We start from the raw sequence: 20024 nt of genomic DNA, 5'->3' as shown, positions 1-20024 counted from the left end.
GGAGAGAAGACGATCCTGCCGTCCCTAAGAAAGCAGGGGACATTTTGTCACAGTTTTCAAGCCCTACCTGTGCATGTGGGCTCATTCACGTTTAATATGCATGCAGAGCAAGGCAGAAACTGCCTCATTTCAGGTAAAAATAGAACCACGTGTGCAAGCTCAGCTCAGAAGGGACTACCAGGCAGCATGAACAACAAGCACGGGTCTCAGACTAGCGAAGGACATGTCGTTCTTTTCGTTTCAAAAACACTTCCTCTTCAGGTAGAGGCCTATATAAAAGGGATCATGAAATCAACACTTCAGAGTTAACAATTTTGAAATTATTAGGGCTGTATTTGAACCTGATCATGTCACTCAGAAAAAAAAGTTAAATCCCTGTATAAAACTGTACCTTAGAGAATAATTTTATTACTACTACCTTGGCCTATGGTTTTAATAGCTTTCACACTCAAGGATCAGTAAGTTTTCATGTTTTTACATTAATTAAGGGGCGCCTGGGTGGCTCAGTGGGTTAAGCCGCTGCCTTCTGCTCAGGTCATGATCTCAGGGTCCTGGAATCGAGCCCCGTACCGGGCTCTCTGCTCAGCAGGGAGCCTGCTTCCTTCTCTCTCTCTCTCTCTCTGCCTGCCTCTCTGCCTGCTTGTCATCTCTCTCTGTCAAATAAATAAATAAAATCTTTTAAAAAATTTAATTAAAATAAATAAGCAACATTAATTTAAGTAAAGCCTATTGAATCTAGCTTTAGAAAAATTAAATCCCACTTGAGCTGAAGTCAGTTAATTAACAGAAATGTATCCTACTTGCCTTATGATTTTAAAATTTTTATGTAAAATAAAGGGATCAGTTTCAGGAAAGGCAAACTAAGCTTATATATCTCCTTTCTTTTTTCAGGAAAGGTTGACTAAAGTCATTTTCAATCACTGGCTTGAAGGAGTTGGATCACAGTCCACCTCGGTGGTGCTTTTCCTATTTCTTGTCCTGGGGGCTCATTGCAGTTCTTTTATCTGGGGGTTTACAGTTTTTAACCAACTGGGGAAAATTCTGGCTATTATTTCTTAAGATTCTGCGGGGGAGCCCAGCTGCCTCCTTTTTCAGGGACGACAGTGATCCATGTATCGGGTCACCTGAAACCGCCTTACCACCCCGGGACGTTGTGTCCGTCTATCTTTGCTCAGTGTCCCGCTGGAGCACTTCTGCCCGTCTTCGCATGGACCCATCATTTCTTCAGTGCCGTCCAGTCCGCACCAAAGCCCACCCAGTGGGCTGCGCTTCGCGTGTCCACAGTGCCGGTGCGGCTCTCTGGTGGGTGATCCACGTCTATCTAACATGCCCCGTCCTTCCTCTACCTCCCAGAAGGTACGGAATTCGGTTACAGCAACCGTTTCAATGCCCCAGCGGACGGATTCTATCTTCCATCTTCCGTGTCACTTCTGGTCTGTTTCCATTCTTTACTCCGAGTTGTAGTCCCTGCACCTTTGCATGACCATTAACTTCTCACGGAGGCTGCTTCTGTGTTGTGATAAATACTACTTTGTCTGGGATGCAGATGATCCTTTTAAGGCTTGTTTTTAAGCTTTGTCGGGTGGGACCACAGCAGCCTTCAGAGATAATCCTGCCCTACTGTGGAGGCAAGACCCTTCTGAAATCTCCCTGTGATGTCCACGGATCAATCAAAAAGTTTGTCGCTGTGGTTCTGGCTCTGATCGTCGCCATTATTCTTGGCCTTCTGAGCGCTAAAGATCGCTCTCTGCACCTCTCGGGTGCTGACCTCCCCTGCCTGGGGTGGTTTCCTCACACGCAAGTGTGGATCGTTACTCAACAGAATACTCCAAGGAGACCTTTTGAAGCTCTGGGACCTGCTCCCCCAGGCTGCTCTCCCCTCTCCCGCTGCGGCCTTCCTGGATCCCCAGCTCCATTTCTGCAACTCCGGGGAGAGCAGGAGGCCTCACCTGGCTTTCTTGTCCCTGCACTGCAGTCGACCGGCTCCCGAGGCAGCCCCAGGAAACAGTCCCAGGGCTCCCCTCGCTTATTCCCCCGCCTTAGGGATCGCTGTCCTATACTGCCAGAAAACTGAGGTGTTTGCACACTTTGCCCAAATTTTCAGTTGTCTGAGGCGAGAGGATATGTGGTCCCTCTTGATCCCTCTTGGCCAAAGCAGAACTCCCACTTTACACTGTAAACAGGGGAAGAAAGGACGCTTGCTCATATACTACACACCATTCCCAAGATGCAGAACGAAGTCCTGTGAGACCTGCCAGCTTACCTGGAGGTGGGAAAGGAAACAGAACTGAAGTCTCCTCCACCCTCGTCCCTGACCTGTGCCCGCGCCGACTGCCTCCACGGAGAGGACGCGCTCTCACTAAAATGATGCTAATAAGTCAGCCTGACTAGCGAGAGCTTCAGGGGAAAAGTGTCATTCTCTACGGAGGCACTGACAACCGTGACTGGGTTATAGTATCTACGACTTACTGAACATGGTAACGTACTGTGAACGGAAGATATAGTTATTTTTATTCAGGGCTTCCTGGAGACCTGAAAATTATTTCGAGGATTTGTCTGGGATAAGAAGGTTGAGAAAGGCTCACAGAGACAAATCAAAACCAACCATGTCTCAGTAACTGCTGAAGGAGGGACACCTCAACGGCTCAGTCAGGTCAGTGCTCAGGGCATGATGTCAGGGTCCCAGGATCGAGCCCAGCATCGGGCTCCCTGCTCTCTGCCGCTCCCCTGCTTGTGTGCTCACTCTCTGTGTCAAATAAATAAAATACTTAAAAAAGGTACAGGAATTCACTATACCTGTCTTTATTTTTATATATGTTTGAAATTTTCCATCATAAAAAATTACAATTATGGAAGGAAATGTAAAATGCATCTGCATTTGACGGACCTAACTTTAAGCCTGCACCGTGTTCAGCCAAAGAGAACGAAGGCAGCACAGAGGTAGGGACAAAGAAGTGGAGTAAGAAAACCCGCGAGGAACCAAGCCCTTGTTCTAATTTCAGATTTGCCACCTCCTTGCCAAATATCCTTTTTTTTTTTTTTTTTGCTTAAGTTAGTTTAAATTGGGGTTTGTTCACTTAAAACCCAAGGGTGCTTGCTGCTAATATGCTTGGCAAACTATAAACATTTATATTTATCCGCTTCAGGTGTACAGTAGATCTTGGGGTTTCATCAAAATGGAAAAGAAAATAATCCTAAAGTTGTTAACTTTTGACCATTTTTAAATACAAGGCTACTTTTCAAGTTCCTCTGCCAGATTATAGTCTCTCGGCACCATTTCTCTCAAGAGGAATCAGGAGCCCCTGGGAACTGCTGACTCCTGGTCTGGGGCAAGAAATGTGCAGGATGAGTCTGGAACACCTTTGGACCCCAGCCACCACTGGGATCGGGTCCAAAAGATGCAGCACAGGACCCACGTGTTGGGCACAAATGGTCAATTTAAGCACGGAGGTCTGAAAAATGTCAAGTGTGTTAAAATCTGAGTTCATATTGATAATTAAAAAAAAGAAAAGAAAAGAAAAAAAAAGAAGGAAAGAAAAACCTCATTGGTGATATCCTCTTCGGGGAATTCAAGGGAAGCACCTCATTTATTCTGAAAACGGGAAAATAAGAAGAAAGAACCAAGCATTTTATTCTTCCTTTACAAACTGTACCTCATTGTAACCAAAGACCAGTGAGGAAAAATACTTCCTTTCAGAAGAATCCCAGCAATAAATGCAGAAGGGAAAATAAGGTGTCACTGTTTGCAGCCCCTAATGAAGCAACGGACTTGGGAATGATCATGAACACCCACGTCGAAGCCGCGCGGGGAACCAGCTGGTGGAGACCGCGGGACGGACCGCGCAAGCTGCCGACTCGGCACAGACAGAGCTGCTCCAGGCAGGCTATCCAAACAGAACAAGTGTGTGTTTATGAAATTCCTTACAGGGAAGAGATGAGCAATCTGAAGGGATAAAATAATTCACAAACTGGTCTACACTGCAACTACTCTCTCTACATACATGACTGTCTTGGGCAGAAAGCTGAAGCCGGACGCGTGCGGGCAGAGAGACAGCGCTGGGTATAACCTGGACTATCTTCCTTAAGGCGGGTACCACCAAGTACAAAAGTGCCTACCAGAAATATTTGTCAGCATCCAACAGACACGGCAAGGCTATTCCATATTCTTTTCTTTTCAGGAAAGCTCTGCCCTTCTCATGATATCCCATAGCTAACATAAGGGCCTAGAAAAAAATAAATTAAAAAAAAAACATTACTTCAAACTGTAATAAAACAAATTATATGAAAAGCATATCAAGTCTAGAGAAGTCAAATAAAGATTTTTTTAAAACCCAAGATCACAACTCAATCCAAAATTAAGAAAACCATAATCAAAGCTTCATTTCATTTCAATCCTGAGAGCAAGCACTCAATTTAACGTGGCTGACAGGGTCATAACCCGCACCTGTCTGTCTGTTTCCATCAGTTTATTCCAGTATCTGCAGATTTAGATCTATTTCTAGTATTCAGTAAGACTGAACAAATAAACAAGCAGCCAGTAATGCTTGTATCCCTTTGAAAAAAAGCATTCATGAGGCACCTGGGGGGCTCAGTCAGTTAAGCACCTAACTCTTGGTTTCAGCTCAGGTCTTGGTCTCAGGATCATAAAACCGAGCACTGAACTCCACAACGGAGCCTGCCTGGGATTCTCTCTCTCTCGCTCGCTCGCTCGCTCTGCCCTTTCCCCTGCTCATGCGCTCTTTATTTTTATTTTTAAAAAGATTATGTATTTATTTATTTGACAGAGATCACAAGTAGGCAGAGAAGCAGGCAGAGAGAGAGGAGGAAGGAGGCTCCCCACTGAGCAGAGAGCCCGACGCGGGGCTCGATCCCAGGACCCCAGGATCATGACCTGAGCAGAAGGCAGAGGCTTAACCCACTGAGCCACCCAGGTGCCCCTCATGCGCTCTTTTAAAAAAAAAAAAAAGCATTCATTTCACTTTCTAGTTTTTGGGTTTTAAATAAAGATTTGAGAGAGAGGGAGAGAGAAAGAACGCGCGCGCACACACCAGCAGGGGAAGGTCAGAGGGAGAGGGAGAAGCAGGCTCCTCACTGAGGGGGGGGGGGGACACAAATGCGCGTGCACACACACACACACACACACACACAGACATGGCTCAATCCTAGGACCCTGGGATCATGACCTGAACCAAAAGGAGATGTTTAACCGACAGAGGCACCCAGCCGCCCCTCACTTCCTAATTTTAATCAAGTTTTTTCTGTCAACTCCAGTATTCCTTAAACAATTTTTAAAAGGCAATCCATGGGTGCCTGGCTGGCTCAGTCAGTAGCAGGTGCTGTTCTCCATTTTGTGGCTCTGAGTTCAAGCTCCACATTGGGCACAGAGCTTACTTGAAAAAAAGAAAGGGCAATCCAAAAATGTTTTTAAATTCATTAATATTTAAATTTGAATTTTCATATAATTCAGTTTTGTAAAGGTTTCCCAAAAAGTCTGGATATCATTTTTTTTTTTTTAAGATTTTTAAAAATTAAGTCACACCCAACATGGGTCTCAAACTTACAACCGCGAGATCGAGTCACACACTCCACAGCCTTGTGCCCCTGGATATCATCATTTAATATAAGAGAGTTGTGGGCAAATAATTACCAACATTTTAAAAATAAACTAGCATCAGTCCACTGATAGCTACCAAGTTCTTATTAAAACTTAACTTTAATCCTTCATTTTCAACCAGATAAGTCATGGAGTGAAGCCTACTCTAACTTGTCCTTTAAAGACAGAACAATTGGGACGCCTGGGTGGCTCAGTTGGTTGGACGACTGCCTTCGGCTCAGGGCGTGATCCTGGAGTCCCGGGATCGAGTCCCACATCAGGCTCCCAGCTCCATGGGGAGTCTGCTTCGCTCTCTGACCTTCTCGCTCATGCTCTCTCTCACTGTCTCTCTCTCTCAAATAAATAAATAAAATCTTTAAAAAAAAATAAAAAATAAAAAAATAAAGACAGAACAATTAAAATGGACTTGACCCACAGTCATTATAGCTCTTTATTATCGGAAGCTACTGGACCAGCTCAGATACTGATCTCTGGGTCCCAGCTGTAGAATGCTCCTGCAAAGACCCCCTGCGATGTGTTCAAAGATAAAACCACCTCCTGCCTATTCCAAATTACTGGAACGGCAGGGGAGAGATGGCAGAATCACCTGTCCGGCTTTTCCCCGAAATTACACGCCCCTCCTCCTGCCCCCCAGCTCCCTATTCTAATCTATCCCTTAGAGGACATGCCCTCTGGTAAAAAACAAAAACAAAGAAACACCCAAACCAGCACTGCCACGGGGAGCTGCCTATGCGGAAGGCAGTGGATCACGTCACCTGGGAAGGTCACCCCTGCTGTGGGACATGCCACCAAGCCATTCTGTTCTACGGCACTGAACTTTGCAGGCTGAGTTGGGGGACGCAGGTGCGTGTCACAGGCTTCCATCCTGTTTAGAAGCTCCCGTGGAAAACGGTTTCTAGTCCTTTATGACAGTCCAAGACAAAACAGCTAGAAAACCACTTCTGTTCTGACAGCAAATCAAAGCTTCAGCCGGAAACTTCTGAAGTACTTACCTTTCTTTCTGACGGAGGAATCCTGATCGATCTGCCCGTCTGGTTGGCTATGTCTAAGTACGGTGTGGTTTCTGGATCCACCACCATCTCAGCTGCAACAGAACCGAAAGGGAGTCCGTTAATCCCAACCAGAACGCAGTGACGGGACATTACGAGTACGAGACTGCGGGGAAGGAAAGTCCCTGCGACCTGTGACCACGGCGCCCCCGGCCTCCCCGCCCCCCATCCCCTTCCAGCCTAGAGGGAAAGAGGGCAGCCAGAGCGCGGCGCACCTCTCTCCGCCAGTATCTCCAGGCCTCTCTTGGTCCTCTGGATCCTTTTTTCCTTGAGCTCGGCTTCATTTTGCTCTTCCTCCTCAACCTGGAAGTGTTTCCTCACATCCTCTTCAGACTGTTTGAGTTCAAGCACCATGGCCTTCACGTTGTGCGTCACGCCTTGTTCCTCAAGGGTTTTCCCTGTAAAAGTCAGAAATGCCTCTCACGAAAAGAGCCAAAAATACACTGTGTACTGGTGACAGTCCGTTCTGTTCAATGGAACTCTTGAAGCCGCGCGAGTACTCGGCGAGCCAGCACTCCCCAGGCTCGGTGAGCACACGCCGATGTCTGGCCGCATAATTCTGTCACTGGTAAGCGGAGGGTAATATCCATACCCTGAACTGGAGAAATAATACCCCCCGTCCCCAGCAACAGGGGAGAAGGCACAGTGCGGCCGGGAACTGTGAGGGGGAGCGCACTGTGGCAGCTAAAAGCAGACCTCTCTGGTTCTTCTGAACGTTGTGGTCCTGGGTAAAGCACTTAACACCCAGGGCCTTACACATAAAATGGGAACAAAGACTATATCAGACAGTGATGAAACAGAATGAAAGAATATTCACCAAATCAAAAGTTGGTTCTGTGAAAAATTAATAGAATACACAAACCCAACAAAAATTAAGTCAAAGGGGCGCCTGGGTGGCTCAGTGGGTTAAGCCGCTGCCTTCGGCTCAGGTCATGATCTCGGGGTCCTGGGATCGAGTCCCGCATCGGGCTCTCTGCTCAGCAGGGAGCCTGCTTCCCTCTCTCTCTCTCTGCCTGCCTCTCTGTCTACTTGTGATCTCTGTAGTCAAATAAATAAATAAAATCTTTTTAAAAAATGAGATACTATATATGATCTCCCTGATATGAGGAAGTGGTGATGCAACATGGGGGCTTAAGTGGGTAGGAGAAGAATCCATGAAACAAGATGGGATAGGGAGGGAGACAAACCATAAGTGACTCTTAATCTCACGAAACAAACTGTGGGTTGCTGGGGGGAGGGGGGTTGGGAGAAGGGGGGTAGGGTTATGGACATTGGGGAGGGTATGTGCTTTTGGGTAAATTGGAGGGGGAGGTGAACCATGAGTGACTATGGACTCTGAAAAACAATCTGAGGGGTTTGATGTGGCGGGGGGGGGTGGGAGGTTGGGGTACCAGGTGGTGGGTATTATAGAGGGCACAGCTTGCATGGAGCACTGCGTGTGGTGAAAAAATAATGAATACTGTTTTTCTGAAAATAAATAAATTGGAAAAAAAATGAGATACTATAAACTATAAGTATATAAATTGGAATATTTTTCTGGAAAACTCCATTAAATTTTTTTTCCTTGAGAAACTTGACAAACATTCTAACATTTATGAAGAAAAATAAAGATACACCAATGGCCACGTCACCTCAATAAAGAAGGGCCAAGAACAGGACTCATCTTACTATATTTTAAAACTACAACAAAACCACAATCATAAAAAAAAAACTCTATAGGTGAAGGTGGTCAAAAAACAGAAACTTGCAGTTACAAAATAAGTCCGTCCTGGAATGTAACATACAGCACGTGACTGCAGTTAATAATACTATATTGTATATTTTAACATAGCTAGGAAATAAAATCTTAGAAGTTCTCATCACAAGAAAAAAAAGTTCCACTATACGAGCTGACATTATTGTGCGCCCTCCACAATATATACAAACACTGAATCATTATGTTGTGCATCTCAAATTAATATAATGTTATCTGTCCATGATACCCCAATAAAAAAACCCTTTAGGGTTCTGGTCTAGGAATAAACCTACAGGTAAATGGAAAGGATGGGAAGTGCAGAAAAAGACTTCTAATAAAGGAGGCACCACAGGTCAGTGTGGCAAAGGCAAGTCTAGCAGGGGATATTAGAGAAGCTGGATCCTTCGCCTTTACTCCTATATAAAGGGGGCTGTGGACAGACTGCAGACCTCAGGCAGGTTAGGCTAATTAATACGCGAAAACGTAGAAGACCGTGAGGCCCTGGGCTTGGGGAAAGACCTTATTTAAACACAAACGATGTAAGGTGGAAGTTGACAGCTCTGATAAAAACGAAATCACGGGTTTCCACCCAGTGAAGAAATACCAGGAACAGAAGTGTCACAGAGATGAGAGGACAGTGAAGCTATCCATGACATTGGAAACAGACGATGGGGAATGGTGGGCAGAGAAGGCAGGCTAGGGCCGTGTGCAGGCTGCGTTCCACAAAGCTAGGATGTGAACCTGACTCTCTAAGCCCTACGAGCCTCCTGGAAACTGCTGTAGTGCCTACCTGAGTGGCTGCAACAGCTAGCTGGTCTCCAAGTCCGTTCATGCCTCCTGCAAGTCCATTCCCCTCCTGCACCCACAGGAATGTTTAAAACCAAAATGTTTCAGGTCACCCCCCAGCATCTGTGGCTTCCAGCCTCTCTTGGGAGGAACCTTCTAATACTGCACGAGTTCACAGAGCCCAGGTTTTCTACACAACAGCACTACGGCCATCGTGGGCCAAGTAAGTCTCTGTCGTGGGAGCTGTCCTGTGCTGTGTGACGGTCCAGCAGCATCCCTGGTCTTGCCTCCCTGAGTGACAAGAGCATAAGCCTCCATCCCCACCCCACAACCCAGTCATGATAACCGAAAAGGTCTCCACATCTTGCCAAAGGTCCCCGGTGGCAAAACCACCCCTGGTTGAGAACCACTGCTGTAACTTTTTCACTGTGGCCTGTGTGTGGCCCTCCATTCTGAAAGAGCACTGCCCTCCCCTCAACTTCCTACACTCAGCCTTACCAAACCTTTTTCAACTGCTCCCATTCACATCAGGGGGCCCCACTCTCAATCAGAGCTCTCTCAATAGGAACACGCCCCACTGCCTTCACTCAGTTTCAGCCCTTCTGCCTCGGAGAGAACTTACTGGAACCCCCATTTCACTCTGAGCACACCTACACTCCCGTTCTGTAAATTTCCTCAGAAATGCAACGAGCATCTTTTCTCCACTAGCACAGAACACACAGTAAATACCGATTAGAAGGGTTGTTTTCAGCTTTATGTTTCTATTTTAATCAGCTCTACAGTAACCTGTTTTAGAGTATACATGCAGTAAAGCCACCAGAAATTTGTGAATAGATAAACAGTGAGAAAAAAGACGCAGTCATTGTACTAACGCGACAGATAATCTGCACTTTGCCATGACATACCGAGTTGAAGCTGTTTCTTGTTTATGACAATTTTGATGTAATTTTCTTGAAATCCAAAGGTTTCAGCAATTCTGTAAAATAAACCGGTAGAGGCTGCAGGTAATCAATTTATTATTATCTGAGAAATGGAGTTTAATCATGACCACTATTTTATACATTTCCCTTAGGAACGCCCAGTATTTCAATGTACCGTCTTCCAAACACCACTTCACGATAAAGCCAGCTTTCTAGACCGTTACTCGAAACTGTGTAAGAAACAATGTTCTTTCTTCAACTATCTGCTTTACTAGTTGTTGCCTCATCAAGTGGAGACCACGCGTGGGGAATGTACATCTCAAGAGGACGGCCCTCGCCGCGTGTCCGGAGAAAATCCATTCTCTAGGCTCCTGCAGCCTCCTAGGAGAAGCCCATAACAGAGGCTTGTTCCAGACAATCTGCTCCTGTGCGCTGACTGAATGATGATTCCTGAATCCGTCCCTAACAGCCCTCAGGTAGACCAAAGAAAACAAGAAAACCAGCTCCAGAACCAGAGCTTCAGAACCAGAGCCGGCTGGCGCTGGAGGTACTCAAAACACTTGCCATTTAAAAATACAGACGTGGATGACATAACCAAATGGGTCTCAAGAGTAAGACTGTCACCAGTATGTGACAGGTATGTTTTCTTTTACAGATGGGCCAACAGCCTGAATGTGGCTAAAACACTTTGCTGAATGTCACAGCAAGTGATGAACGTGCTAAGAAATGAAATTCAAAACTAACGATCTGATGATTATCTCTATTTATATCATTCACTCACTATTCAAGCACATTCATTATCATGTACCTGTTAGGTGGGAGGCACAGAGCTCCCGCTGGTCTCAAGTTATGCCAGGAAAGGAAGGCAAATGGTGCCAGTCTTGAGTTCTTGCTCTGCCCTTAACTGCCAGTGTGAGCCTGATCTCGTTCTGCAGTGGCCACGCCTCAATTTTCCTTTCCACTAAGTGAGGAGAATGGTCCCTGCCCAGCTTTCTAACAGGACTGTCAAAGGACGCCACGAGCCAGTGCGGGAGGGCCCAGAGCAGCTGCAGCTCCGGGCAGCCAGATACTTACTTCGACCTCAGTTCTCTGCCAGTGATGTGCAGCCGGGTCTCCAACAGGTTTTTCCTATCCTATTTTTAAAAAGGCAAATAAAAGAAACTGTACAGAAGGAACTCTATGGAAGAAACTGTCTGCTATGCAAACTATGTCAGTCAAGGAAAGATAAATACAGTATGATTTCGCTCATATGTGGAATTTAAGAAACAAAACAGAAGATCTTAGGGGAAGGGAAGGGAAAATACAACATGATAAAAACAGAGAGGGGGGCGAACCCTAAGAGACTCTTAACTCCAGGAAAAATAGGGTTGCTGGAGGTGAGGTGGGTCGGGGGATGGGGTAACTACTGGGGGATGGGCACGAAGGGGACACGTGATGTGATGAGCACGGGGTGTTATATGCAACTGATGAACCACGAAATTCTACCCCTGAAGCTAATAATACATTATACGGTAACTAAACTGAATTTAAATTAAAAATTTTTTAAAAAGAAAGAAAATGTACTTCGGCGTGACACTTTGTGGTGCTATTACTCCGTCTGGAAAATCAGGAAGGTTGGTGTCAATGTTAGGGACTGAAATGAGGCACGCCGGGCGGAGAAGCTACCGCACACGACCTGGCACGTGCTGACCCCGCGACCTAGCAGCCCTCACGGGGGTAGACGTGTGCACCCCAGGAAGGGCGTCAGCCTCTGGGGGGAAGCAAGACGTTCAGAGGGGTTTGTGATGTGCCTTCCCTCACGGAAGCTGGCCTACATGACACATGGGCCCAGCCCACCACCTCGGCACCACAGCCACCCTCAGGGAACCCAGCCGTGCCCACTGAGCAGGGACTGGACAGAGACGCCATCTTGGAACCTCTTCATTCCCCCACGGCTGGCCTCGGGAGGAAAAAGCGGCACCACTACGAAAGCCCAGGAGACCACGCAAACCTGCTCAGATTCCACACTCGCCAGCCGGCTTTCTGACTGGTGGTCTGGCTTCCCAGGTGCTGCATACTAGCAAAGAGGCCTATATTCGTATATTACCCTTTGAATTCATGAATGGGCACCCTGAGGTAGACACATACGTAGTTTTCTCTTTCTCATACAGGTCTATATTTTTCTTAGACATCGTTTCAAGTTTTAAGGAGATAAAATTTACATTTCATAAAGCTCACCTGTTTAAAATATGAGTCAGTGGTTTCCATGATTATAAAGTTACACAAACATGATCAAATTTCAGAACTTTTTCATCATCCTCTCCAAGAAATACCATATTTTGTGCCCCCTATTCTCTCCCTTTATCCCCCAAGCCCCAGGCAACCATTAATCTCATCTCGGTCTCTATGGATTTACTCATTCTAGATGTTTCGTACAAATGGAACTATACAGCATGTGGCGCTGGTGTCTGGCTTCCTTCATAACGTTTCTACGGTTCCGCCACATCGACGCTGCGTCAAGCACTCCACTCCTCTTCACGGCTGAAGGATGTTCCAGCGTGTGGCCACAGTACATTTATCTGCTCAACCACTGACGGACACTTGGGCTGTGTCCACCTTCTGGCTAGGAAGAGCTAGACAGAGCTCTTTTGTGAACAGAGCTGCTATAAGAATTCATGAGCAAAGCTTCTGCACAGACACAGTTTTCATTTCTCTTAGAGTGAAACTGCTGGGTCCTGTGGGAGCTCTGACACACATATTTATATATTTTCAGATCTTCTCAAAATGATTAACACTGATCAGTGCTCAGAGGCCAGCAACCTTTGGGTACCCTGCCCCAATGCCACTTCTGGACTTGAACTACTGAGGACATGGCCCTGACAAGAGGTGGCCCTGCTTGAGCACTCAGCTGACTACCCTGTAGCCTCCACCAGCAGAGAAAAAGGGGAGACATCCTTCCTGATGTGTCCTACTGTGCACGGTCTGGGAAAACCGGAAGTACTCTTTTAAGTCCCCAATATTCTAAACGCTCATTCAAACTCTAGAAAAGGTAAGCATGTGATGTGTAGCTTTGTGAAGCCTTAGGAGGCCTAAGAGGGACAAACCTACCCTGTAAATGTTCCAGTTTAAAAATCCCAAAATTAACTCGGAAATTGATAAACATTCAGCATGCGAAGTTACTTAAAAGAACTTTTCACTTTGGATTGTAGCTTTAAAAAAAAAAATCATAATTTATCACTAAGTCAACAAAGCATTGCTACCCGTACTCCTTTGGGAAAATCACTCACTTTTCTTAGCCGTGGAGGTAAAAAGACCTCAATTGTAGCAATTCCTGTTGTTTTATAATTTTCATTTCCTGTGCCACGATCGATTGCTTTGCAACGTATTTCTTCGATTATCTTTTCTACTTCATTTTCACAACATTCTAGCCTGTCAGAGTACTTCTTAGCAAGGTCCTGTGAAGCAAAATCAGAATTCTGAGATCAATGTAGTGCCAACTCAAAAAAGGGGCACGGTACAGAACAGCTTATGAAGGACTCTAAGGCAATGGGGTGCCTGGGTGGCTCAGTGGGTTAAAGCCTCTGCCTTCTGCTCAGGTCATGATCTCAGGGTCCTGGGATCAAGCCCCACATTGGGCTCCCCGCTCAGCGGGGAGCCTGCTTCCCCCTCTCTGTCTGCCTCTCTGCCTACTTGTAATCTCTCTCTCTGTTAAATAAATAAATAAAATCTTCAAAAAGAAAAGAAAAGAAAAGAAACTGCTGACTGGTGGTCAGCCCATCGGAGGGAAATCCAGATAGGCTTGGCATCTAGAGAGATACAGAGGCTAGAAAGGATCCAGGAAAAAATAAAAACAAAGAATAGGAAAACAGACCAAACAGAAGATGTGAAAATAACTAGGACTGTTCTAGGGGTAAAGGAAAAGTGGGCCATGACTTATGTCACTGTAATGCATTATAAATTACTTTAAGGAACAATGGAGTGATCAACTCCATGGGAGGAGACCAAAAGGAAAAAAAAAAACACATTTTTCTCATTTTTCTAACTTGTGAGAACAAGTCAAATTAGACTTAAATAACTTTCTTTCTTTCTTTGACAGGGAAAGACACAGCAAGAGAGTGAACATAAGCAGGGGGAGTGGGAGAGGAAGAAGCAGGCTTCCTGCTGAGCAGGCAGCCCAATGAGGGGTTTGATCCCAGGACCCTGGGATCACGACCTGAGCCAAAGGCAGACACCTAAAGACTGAGCCAGCCAGGCGCCCCTTAAATAACTTTCTTAACAAAAAATTCTCAATCACTGGTACTGGTTGTAAAATCATTCACTAGAACAACTCAACAGAACTCAGAAGAATGCTATACTTATAATCATAGTTTGTGATGAAGGACACAGATGAAAATCTAGGTGAAGAGGCACACAGGTGGGTCTGGGAGGGTCCTGAGTGCAGAAGCTTCTATCCCTGAGGGTCAGGGCGTGCCACCCTCTCAGCACATGGGTTTGTCTGCCAGTCTGGAAGCTCCCTGAAACCGATAATTTAAGGGCTTTTATGAGCTCCATTACAGTGGGCATGATTGATTACATCAATGGCCTCCGGTGATTAACTCAATTGCTAGCCTCTCCTCTCCCCAAGGTTGAAAAGTAGGCTGAGAATCTACTCTTTTTTCTCCTTTTTTTCCAAGATTCTATTTACTTATTTGAGAGTGAGCAGAGCATGAATGGGGGGAGGGGCAGAGGGAGAGGCAGACTGTGCACTGAGCAGGGAGCTCAAGGCAAGGCTCCATCCTAGGACCCTAAGGTCATGACCTGAGCTGAAGGCAGATGCTTAACCAATTGAGCCACCCAGGCCCCCTAAAATTCTCATCTTCTAATTGAAGTTTGGTTTTTTTGGCCACCAGCCCCATCCTGAAGGTACTACCAAGAGTTGCCTCATTAGAACAGAAGATGCTCCTATCCCCCTTACCACTGGGAATATTCCAAGGGTTTTAGGAGCTCCATGTCAGGTACTGGGGACAAAGACCAAATAGCTCTCTTATTATGCCATAGATAGCTTTGGAGCCAAGGGACTACAACAAGTAAATTCAGAAAAAAGGTCACAAGATGGGTTGCAAAAAATAAAAAGTGAGGCCTGTCAGGAACAGGAAAGACAGGAAGGAAACCTCTTCCCTCCCAAGCATATCACTGTGTCACTGCACTGGATAATGTGATGCCCCTGTGACAATCTTTAGGTCCTGATAAACAATCCATCGTTTATCTCAGGATACTTGGACAGAGAAAGCAAAGAAGTACATGCTATACTCCAATATAAAAGATTTCTGTCAAAAATGATTAATGTTTTTGCCTGAAAAAGCAGGCAAACTTCAATTTCTAGAAACCTCACTCCATATAAAATAATGCCATTTCTGATGTTGCCATCAAAAATTGAGATGGAAGGGCAGCTGCGTGGCTCAGTTGTTTAAGCAACTGTCTTCGGCTCAGGTCATGATCCTGGAGTCCTGGGATCGAGTCTCACATCAGGCCTCCAGCTCCGTGGGGCGTCTGCTTCTCTCGCTGACCTCTCTCCTCTCGTGCTCTCTTCCCTCCCAAGCACATCACTGTGTGATTCTCTCTCTCTCTCTCTCTCAAACAAATAAATAAAATCTTTTTAAAAAAATTGAGATAGAAGTATTAGAAAAGTGTATTTTGGACAAATGAACAGATAGCCATAGTATAAAAAAAGCTGGGGGATGGGAGCCATTGTTTTATAGCAAACCGCAATAGCAAGGAGAACAGAGAACCAGCCTGCTCTTCCCCATGAACACAAAATACACGCCCTTAGTGCCATTAGTACTACGCACCAGTAGGGTAAAATCAGTTCCCAAGTTACTAATTTCATGTAACACTGTGAAGGTACTAAAAATAGTATGTGCATAGGAAATTAGAGACCATTCTCATATGAATAAAATCTTACTAAACAAAAATAAGTCTGTCAATTCTAAAGTGGGTACCTGCTTATCACAAATACTTTTGGTTACGCCAAAAATTTACACAGTTAAACCTGGAAATTTCCGGGGACTTCAGAATCTTATTTACCAAGGAGACTTACAACGCTGCTATTTATTTATGTCTTGAAAGAAAATACCTTCAATGCCAAACCGCCTTCTTTATTTTCATCTGTATATGGAGGTTTCCAAAGTTGAATTCTGTCTTCCCTTAAGAACTGGGTCAGTTTTGCTTGGAGATATTTCTTTTGCGCCATTCTTGAAAGCAAAACAGTACATAAGCAAAACTCCACACTACATTTCAAAGCATTTCATAATTTACCAAACATGCTGATGCATTCAATGTGGTTAAGAAGAGCTCCCCTCCACACCTCCCTCTCCTGTTTAATCTAAATCACTTTTTTTTTTTTTGGAAGATTTTATTTATTTGACAGAGAGAGAGTGCACAAGCAGGGGGAGCAGCAGGCAGAGGGAGAGGGAGAAGCAGGCTCCCCACTGAGCAGGGAGCTCAACGTGGAGCTTGACCCTAAGACCCTGGAATCATGACCTGAGTTGAAGGGAGACGCTTAACTGACTGAGCTACCCAGACACCCCTCTAAATTACTTTTAGATTAGGGTTTTAACTAGCTCTAAATGTCTCTAAAATATACACATTCTATACATATGCTAAAATACACTATATAGAGTTACACATTACATGTTACATAAAATATGTATTTCAAAGCTGCTAAAATGTAGCAAGGTTTATTATACTTTTCTGTTTCTTAAACTATTATTCTCTGACCTAAGAGAAAAGATCAAATGAGAGAAAGATGAGTCCTCAAAGCTGTTAACTATCATAAACAATTCAACATACATACATAAACTCTCTTATATTTGTATTTTGGTGAGTTTAGCACAAAGATCAACCACCTTGGTAGAGTAAACATAAAAGCTGGCTGGAACGATGAATTATCAATATTCTCTATATCTGAATTTTTAAAATTAAAAGGTTTTGCTAGAGAAGTTTTATATATTTTGCAATAAGCGCACAACAGCAGATCTATGTACTATTCAAATCTAACACTAGTTGGATCATCACTTTACAGCTGAAAACACCCAGGCCCCAGAGCTGTAAAATGGCTCAGCCAAAGTCACAAAGTTAGGCAGTGCCATACCTAGCTTGGGGATTCCCGCCTACAACACAGGACTTTGCATTTTGTCCCACAATCCTTTGCTGCTTGTCTGCCCTGTGTATGTAACTAGTCTCTCCCAAAGAATCCCCTGGCAGCAAAGGAGTTGTCTACTCATCTCTCACTAGCATTGCAATTCAAAGAGGTAGGGAAGGCTGCTGGAGATGTCAAACAGCCAAATCAGAGGAGTTAGAAAAGTAAAAGGGTACTTAGCTTCTAAATGATGAAGACAAGTTCTACAGAGTAAAAAATAGATCTAAGGGTTAACATAACTTTGATAAGTAACTTTCTCTTCTTCTATATAGAGCCTGCAGTATTCCACACCCCCAAAACCCAGTTCACCTAATTTCAAAATCAAGTTTGTTAACTTCAGTGTTTTCCGTAAGTGAGTATTTTATTTTATTTAAGCGATTTTATTTATTTGACAGACAAAGATCACAAGTAGGCAGAGAGGCAAGCAGAGAGAGAGAGAGAGAGAGAGAGGAGGAAGCAGGCTCCCTGCCGAGCAGAGAGCCGGATGCAGGACTCGATCCCAGAACCCTGAGATCATGGCCCGAGCCGAAGGCAGAGGCTTAACCCACTGAGCCACCCCGGCGCCCCCATAAATGACTATTTTAAAAGAAAGTTCAGGGTTCTGGGATGGAGTCCCACATCGGGCTCTCTGCTCGGCAGGGAGCCTGCTTCCTCCTCTCTCTCTCTGCTTGCCTCTCTGCCTACTTGTGATCTCTGTCTGTCAAATAGATAAAATCTTAAAAAAAAAAAAAAAAAGAAAGAAAGTTCGAATCTATTTCATATTGGTCTGGGGGGAGTAAAAGGGTTATTAGGGCAAGAAGGAGGAAAGGGTGTAAGGAACAAACACATCAAGAGGAGGCTGCTGTGCACCCAGGTGAGCCATGAGAAAACACCCTAGATCTTCAACCACTGACAAACTGCTGCTCACGTAGAAAAGCAGGAAACACAAATAACTCACACAACCACTATACACAGTTCCCTACTCACAATTCTTCATGGGCTTCTTATGCATGGACTCAAGCTCTTTGCAAGGTCTAAAGGCCCAAAGGGTTTCACAAGCGCAGTGTGCACCTCACACTCTACCCACTGACCAAATCAACTGAACAGATGCAGGTCCAAAGGCATGAGACTTAATGTTTAAAAAAGATTAATTTGGGACGCCTGGGTGGTTCAGTGGGTTAAAGCCTCTGCTTTCGGCTCAGGTCATGATCTCAGGGTCCTGGGATGGAGCCCCACATCGGGCGCTCTGCTCAGCAGGGAGCCTGCTTCCTCCTCTCTCTCTCTCTGCCTGCCTCTATGCCTACTTGTGATCTCTGTCTGTCAAATAAATTTTAAAAAGAATCTTAAAAAAATAAAAAGATTAATCTGCTGTTCTGAAATTTACAAAAATGTCTGTTAGAAGCAGAATAAAAAGAGGATACATACTAGAAATCAAATCAAAAGCAGAAAGTTTAATAAGCCAGTTTCCAGTTTTTACTGGAGAACTGAAAGTTTCATTATGCATACCATACAATGTTTCATATTACAGCCAAAAGAGCAGTGATGTATGTCAATTATTTCTCAATAAAACGGGGGTGGGGAGGGGAACGGGAGGCAGGAGGAAGCCCGGAAATTCATTAATGTTACTGCTCCAAACTGAAAGTGAAACGTTATCAACTACTCCTTTAAAATTTTCGCTTTCACTTCTGTAATGAATCGATCTATGGGGACCTTTACCCAGAGCTTTTCAAATATACATATATACACACGCATATTCAAAACACACTGTCTTTTCTCTTAAGCGGAGAAGTAAAAGATTCTCGTATTAAAAAATAAGAGTAAGGGAAGGAGATGACAAATGCGGAACCAGATCATCAGAGAAACGCAGAATCAACCACATTTTCTCATTAAATAGCAAAGAAAATCTAGCTCTGACTGCAAATGTGAATCCCAAATGACATATCTGGAATAGCAGTGTCAGCATTCAAGCTTTTTGTCTCGCTCATGAGGTTTACTTAATGAGTGCGTCTGTTCCTCGGCCTCCCCCAGAACAACTCCACAGAAACCCCCACTACCCGGGCCCAGCCCAGCGCAGACCTAGGGCCGCGCGAACCGTCGGCGCGTCCCCAAGCCCCAGGCAGCCTCCGCGCTCGCCGCCCACCACCCGTCGCTGTGGCCGCGCCCCGCCCCGGGAAGGGGAGGCGTCGGGGTCGTGCCGGGAACGGGGACCCCAGACAGCGCCGGTGAGGCCCGGGCCGGGGACCGGACGCTCCGCCGCCGCCTCCTTACCTGCGCCACCACCGCGCCCGCCGCGACCCGCCGAGTGCCCGGATGCGGCAGCGGCCGCCGTTTATTTTCATTCCGGGTGAGGCTGGCCCCGCCCCCGCCGCTGCGGCCGCAGCACCTCCTTCGCGCGGCCAGTTAATGGGCGGGGTTAGAGGGCGGGTCGGAGGAACATGTTGTGGGCGGGGCTAACATGGGGCGGGGGTTGATGACGGGGTGGGCTGGGCCAAGACGGGGCGGGGCGGAGCCAAGTGGAGGCCGAGGGGGCAGGGCCTACCGGAGGCCTCCAGCCCCGGATTCGGCCGCGGCCGGGGAGATTCCCCGGCCGCCCTTGCGGGGCGGGACGGAGCGGGACAGGGCGGAACCTCAGACCCGGCCCAGTTTGCTCGACTTCCGAGGAAATTTTCCCCGGCTTCATTTCTCCGAAAGCTTTGGGAAAAGCCCGCGGACGTTCTAGGAAGAACCCTTTCCCCCGGAGGGCGGTCGTCCCCTGAATGCCCGGGTCTTCCTCCCGCTCTCCATC

General features: G+C 45.8%; 1 protein-coding gene across 1 annotated transcript in view; it reads right to left on the bottom strand.

Moving 5' to 3' along the window:
• The window catches only part of NUB1 (negative regulator of ubiquitin like proteins 1), a 28714-nt gene extending 9131 nt beyond the window's left edge, over positions 1-19583 (bottom strand). The window contains exons 1-8 of the mRNA XM_044246869.1: positions 19508-19583; positions 16196-16313; positions 13371-13538; positions 11179-11237; positions 10090-10160; positions 6879-7061; positions 6607-6698; positions 4117-4223 (exon numbers count right to left, since the gene is read on the bottom strand). Coding sequence (XP_044102804.1) covers positions 4117-4223; positions 6607-6698; positions 6879-7061; positions 10090-10160; positions 11179-11237; positions 13371-13538; positions 16196-16313; positions 19508-19578 — 869 coding nt within the window. The 5' untranslated portion in view covers positions 19579-19583. The remainder of the gene's footprint in view (positions 1-4116; positions 4224-6606; positions 6699-6878; positions 7062-10089; positions 10161-11178; positions 11238-13370; positions 13539-16195; positions 16314-19507) is intronic.
• Between the last annotated feature and the right edge of the window lie 441 nt (positions 19584-20024).

The sequence above is a fragment of the Neovison vison genome, chromosome 4 (assembly GCF_020171115.1).
Source record: "Neovison vison isolate M4711 chromosome 4, ASM_NN_V1, whole genome shotgun sequence".
NCBI lineage: Eukaryota > Metazoa > Chordata > Mammalia > Carnivora > Mustelidae > Neogale > Neogale vison.
This window is presented reverse-complemented; position numbering and strand designations above follow the sequence as displayed.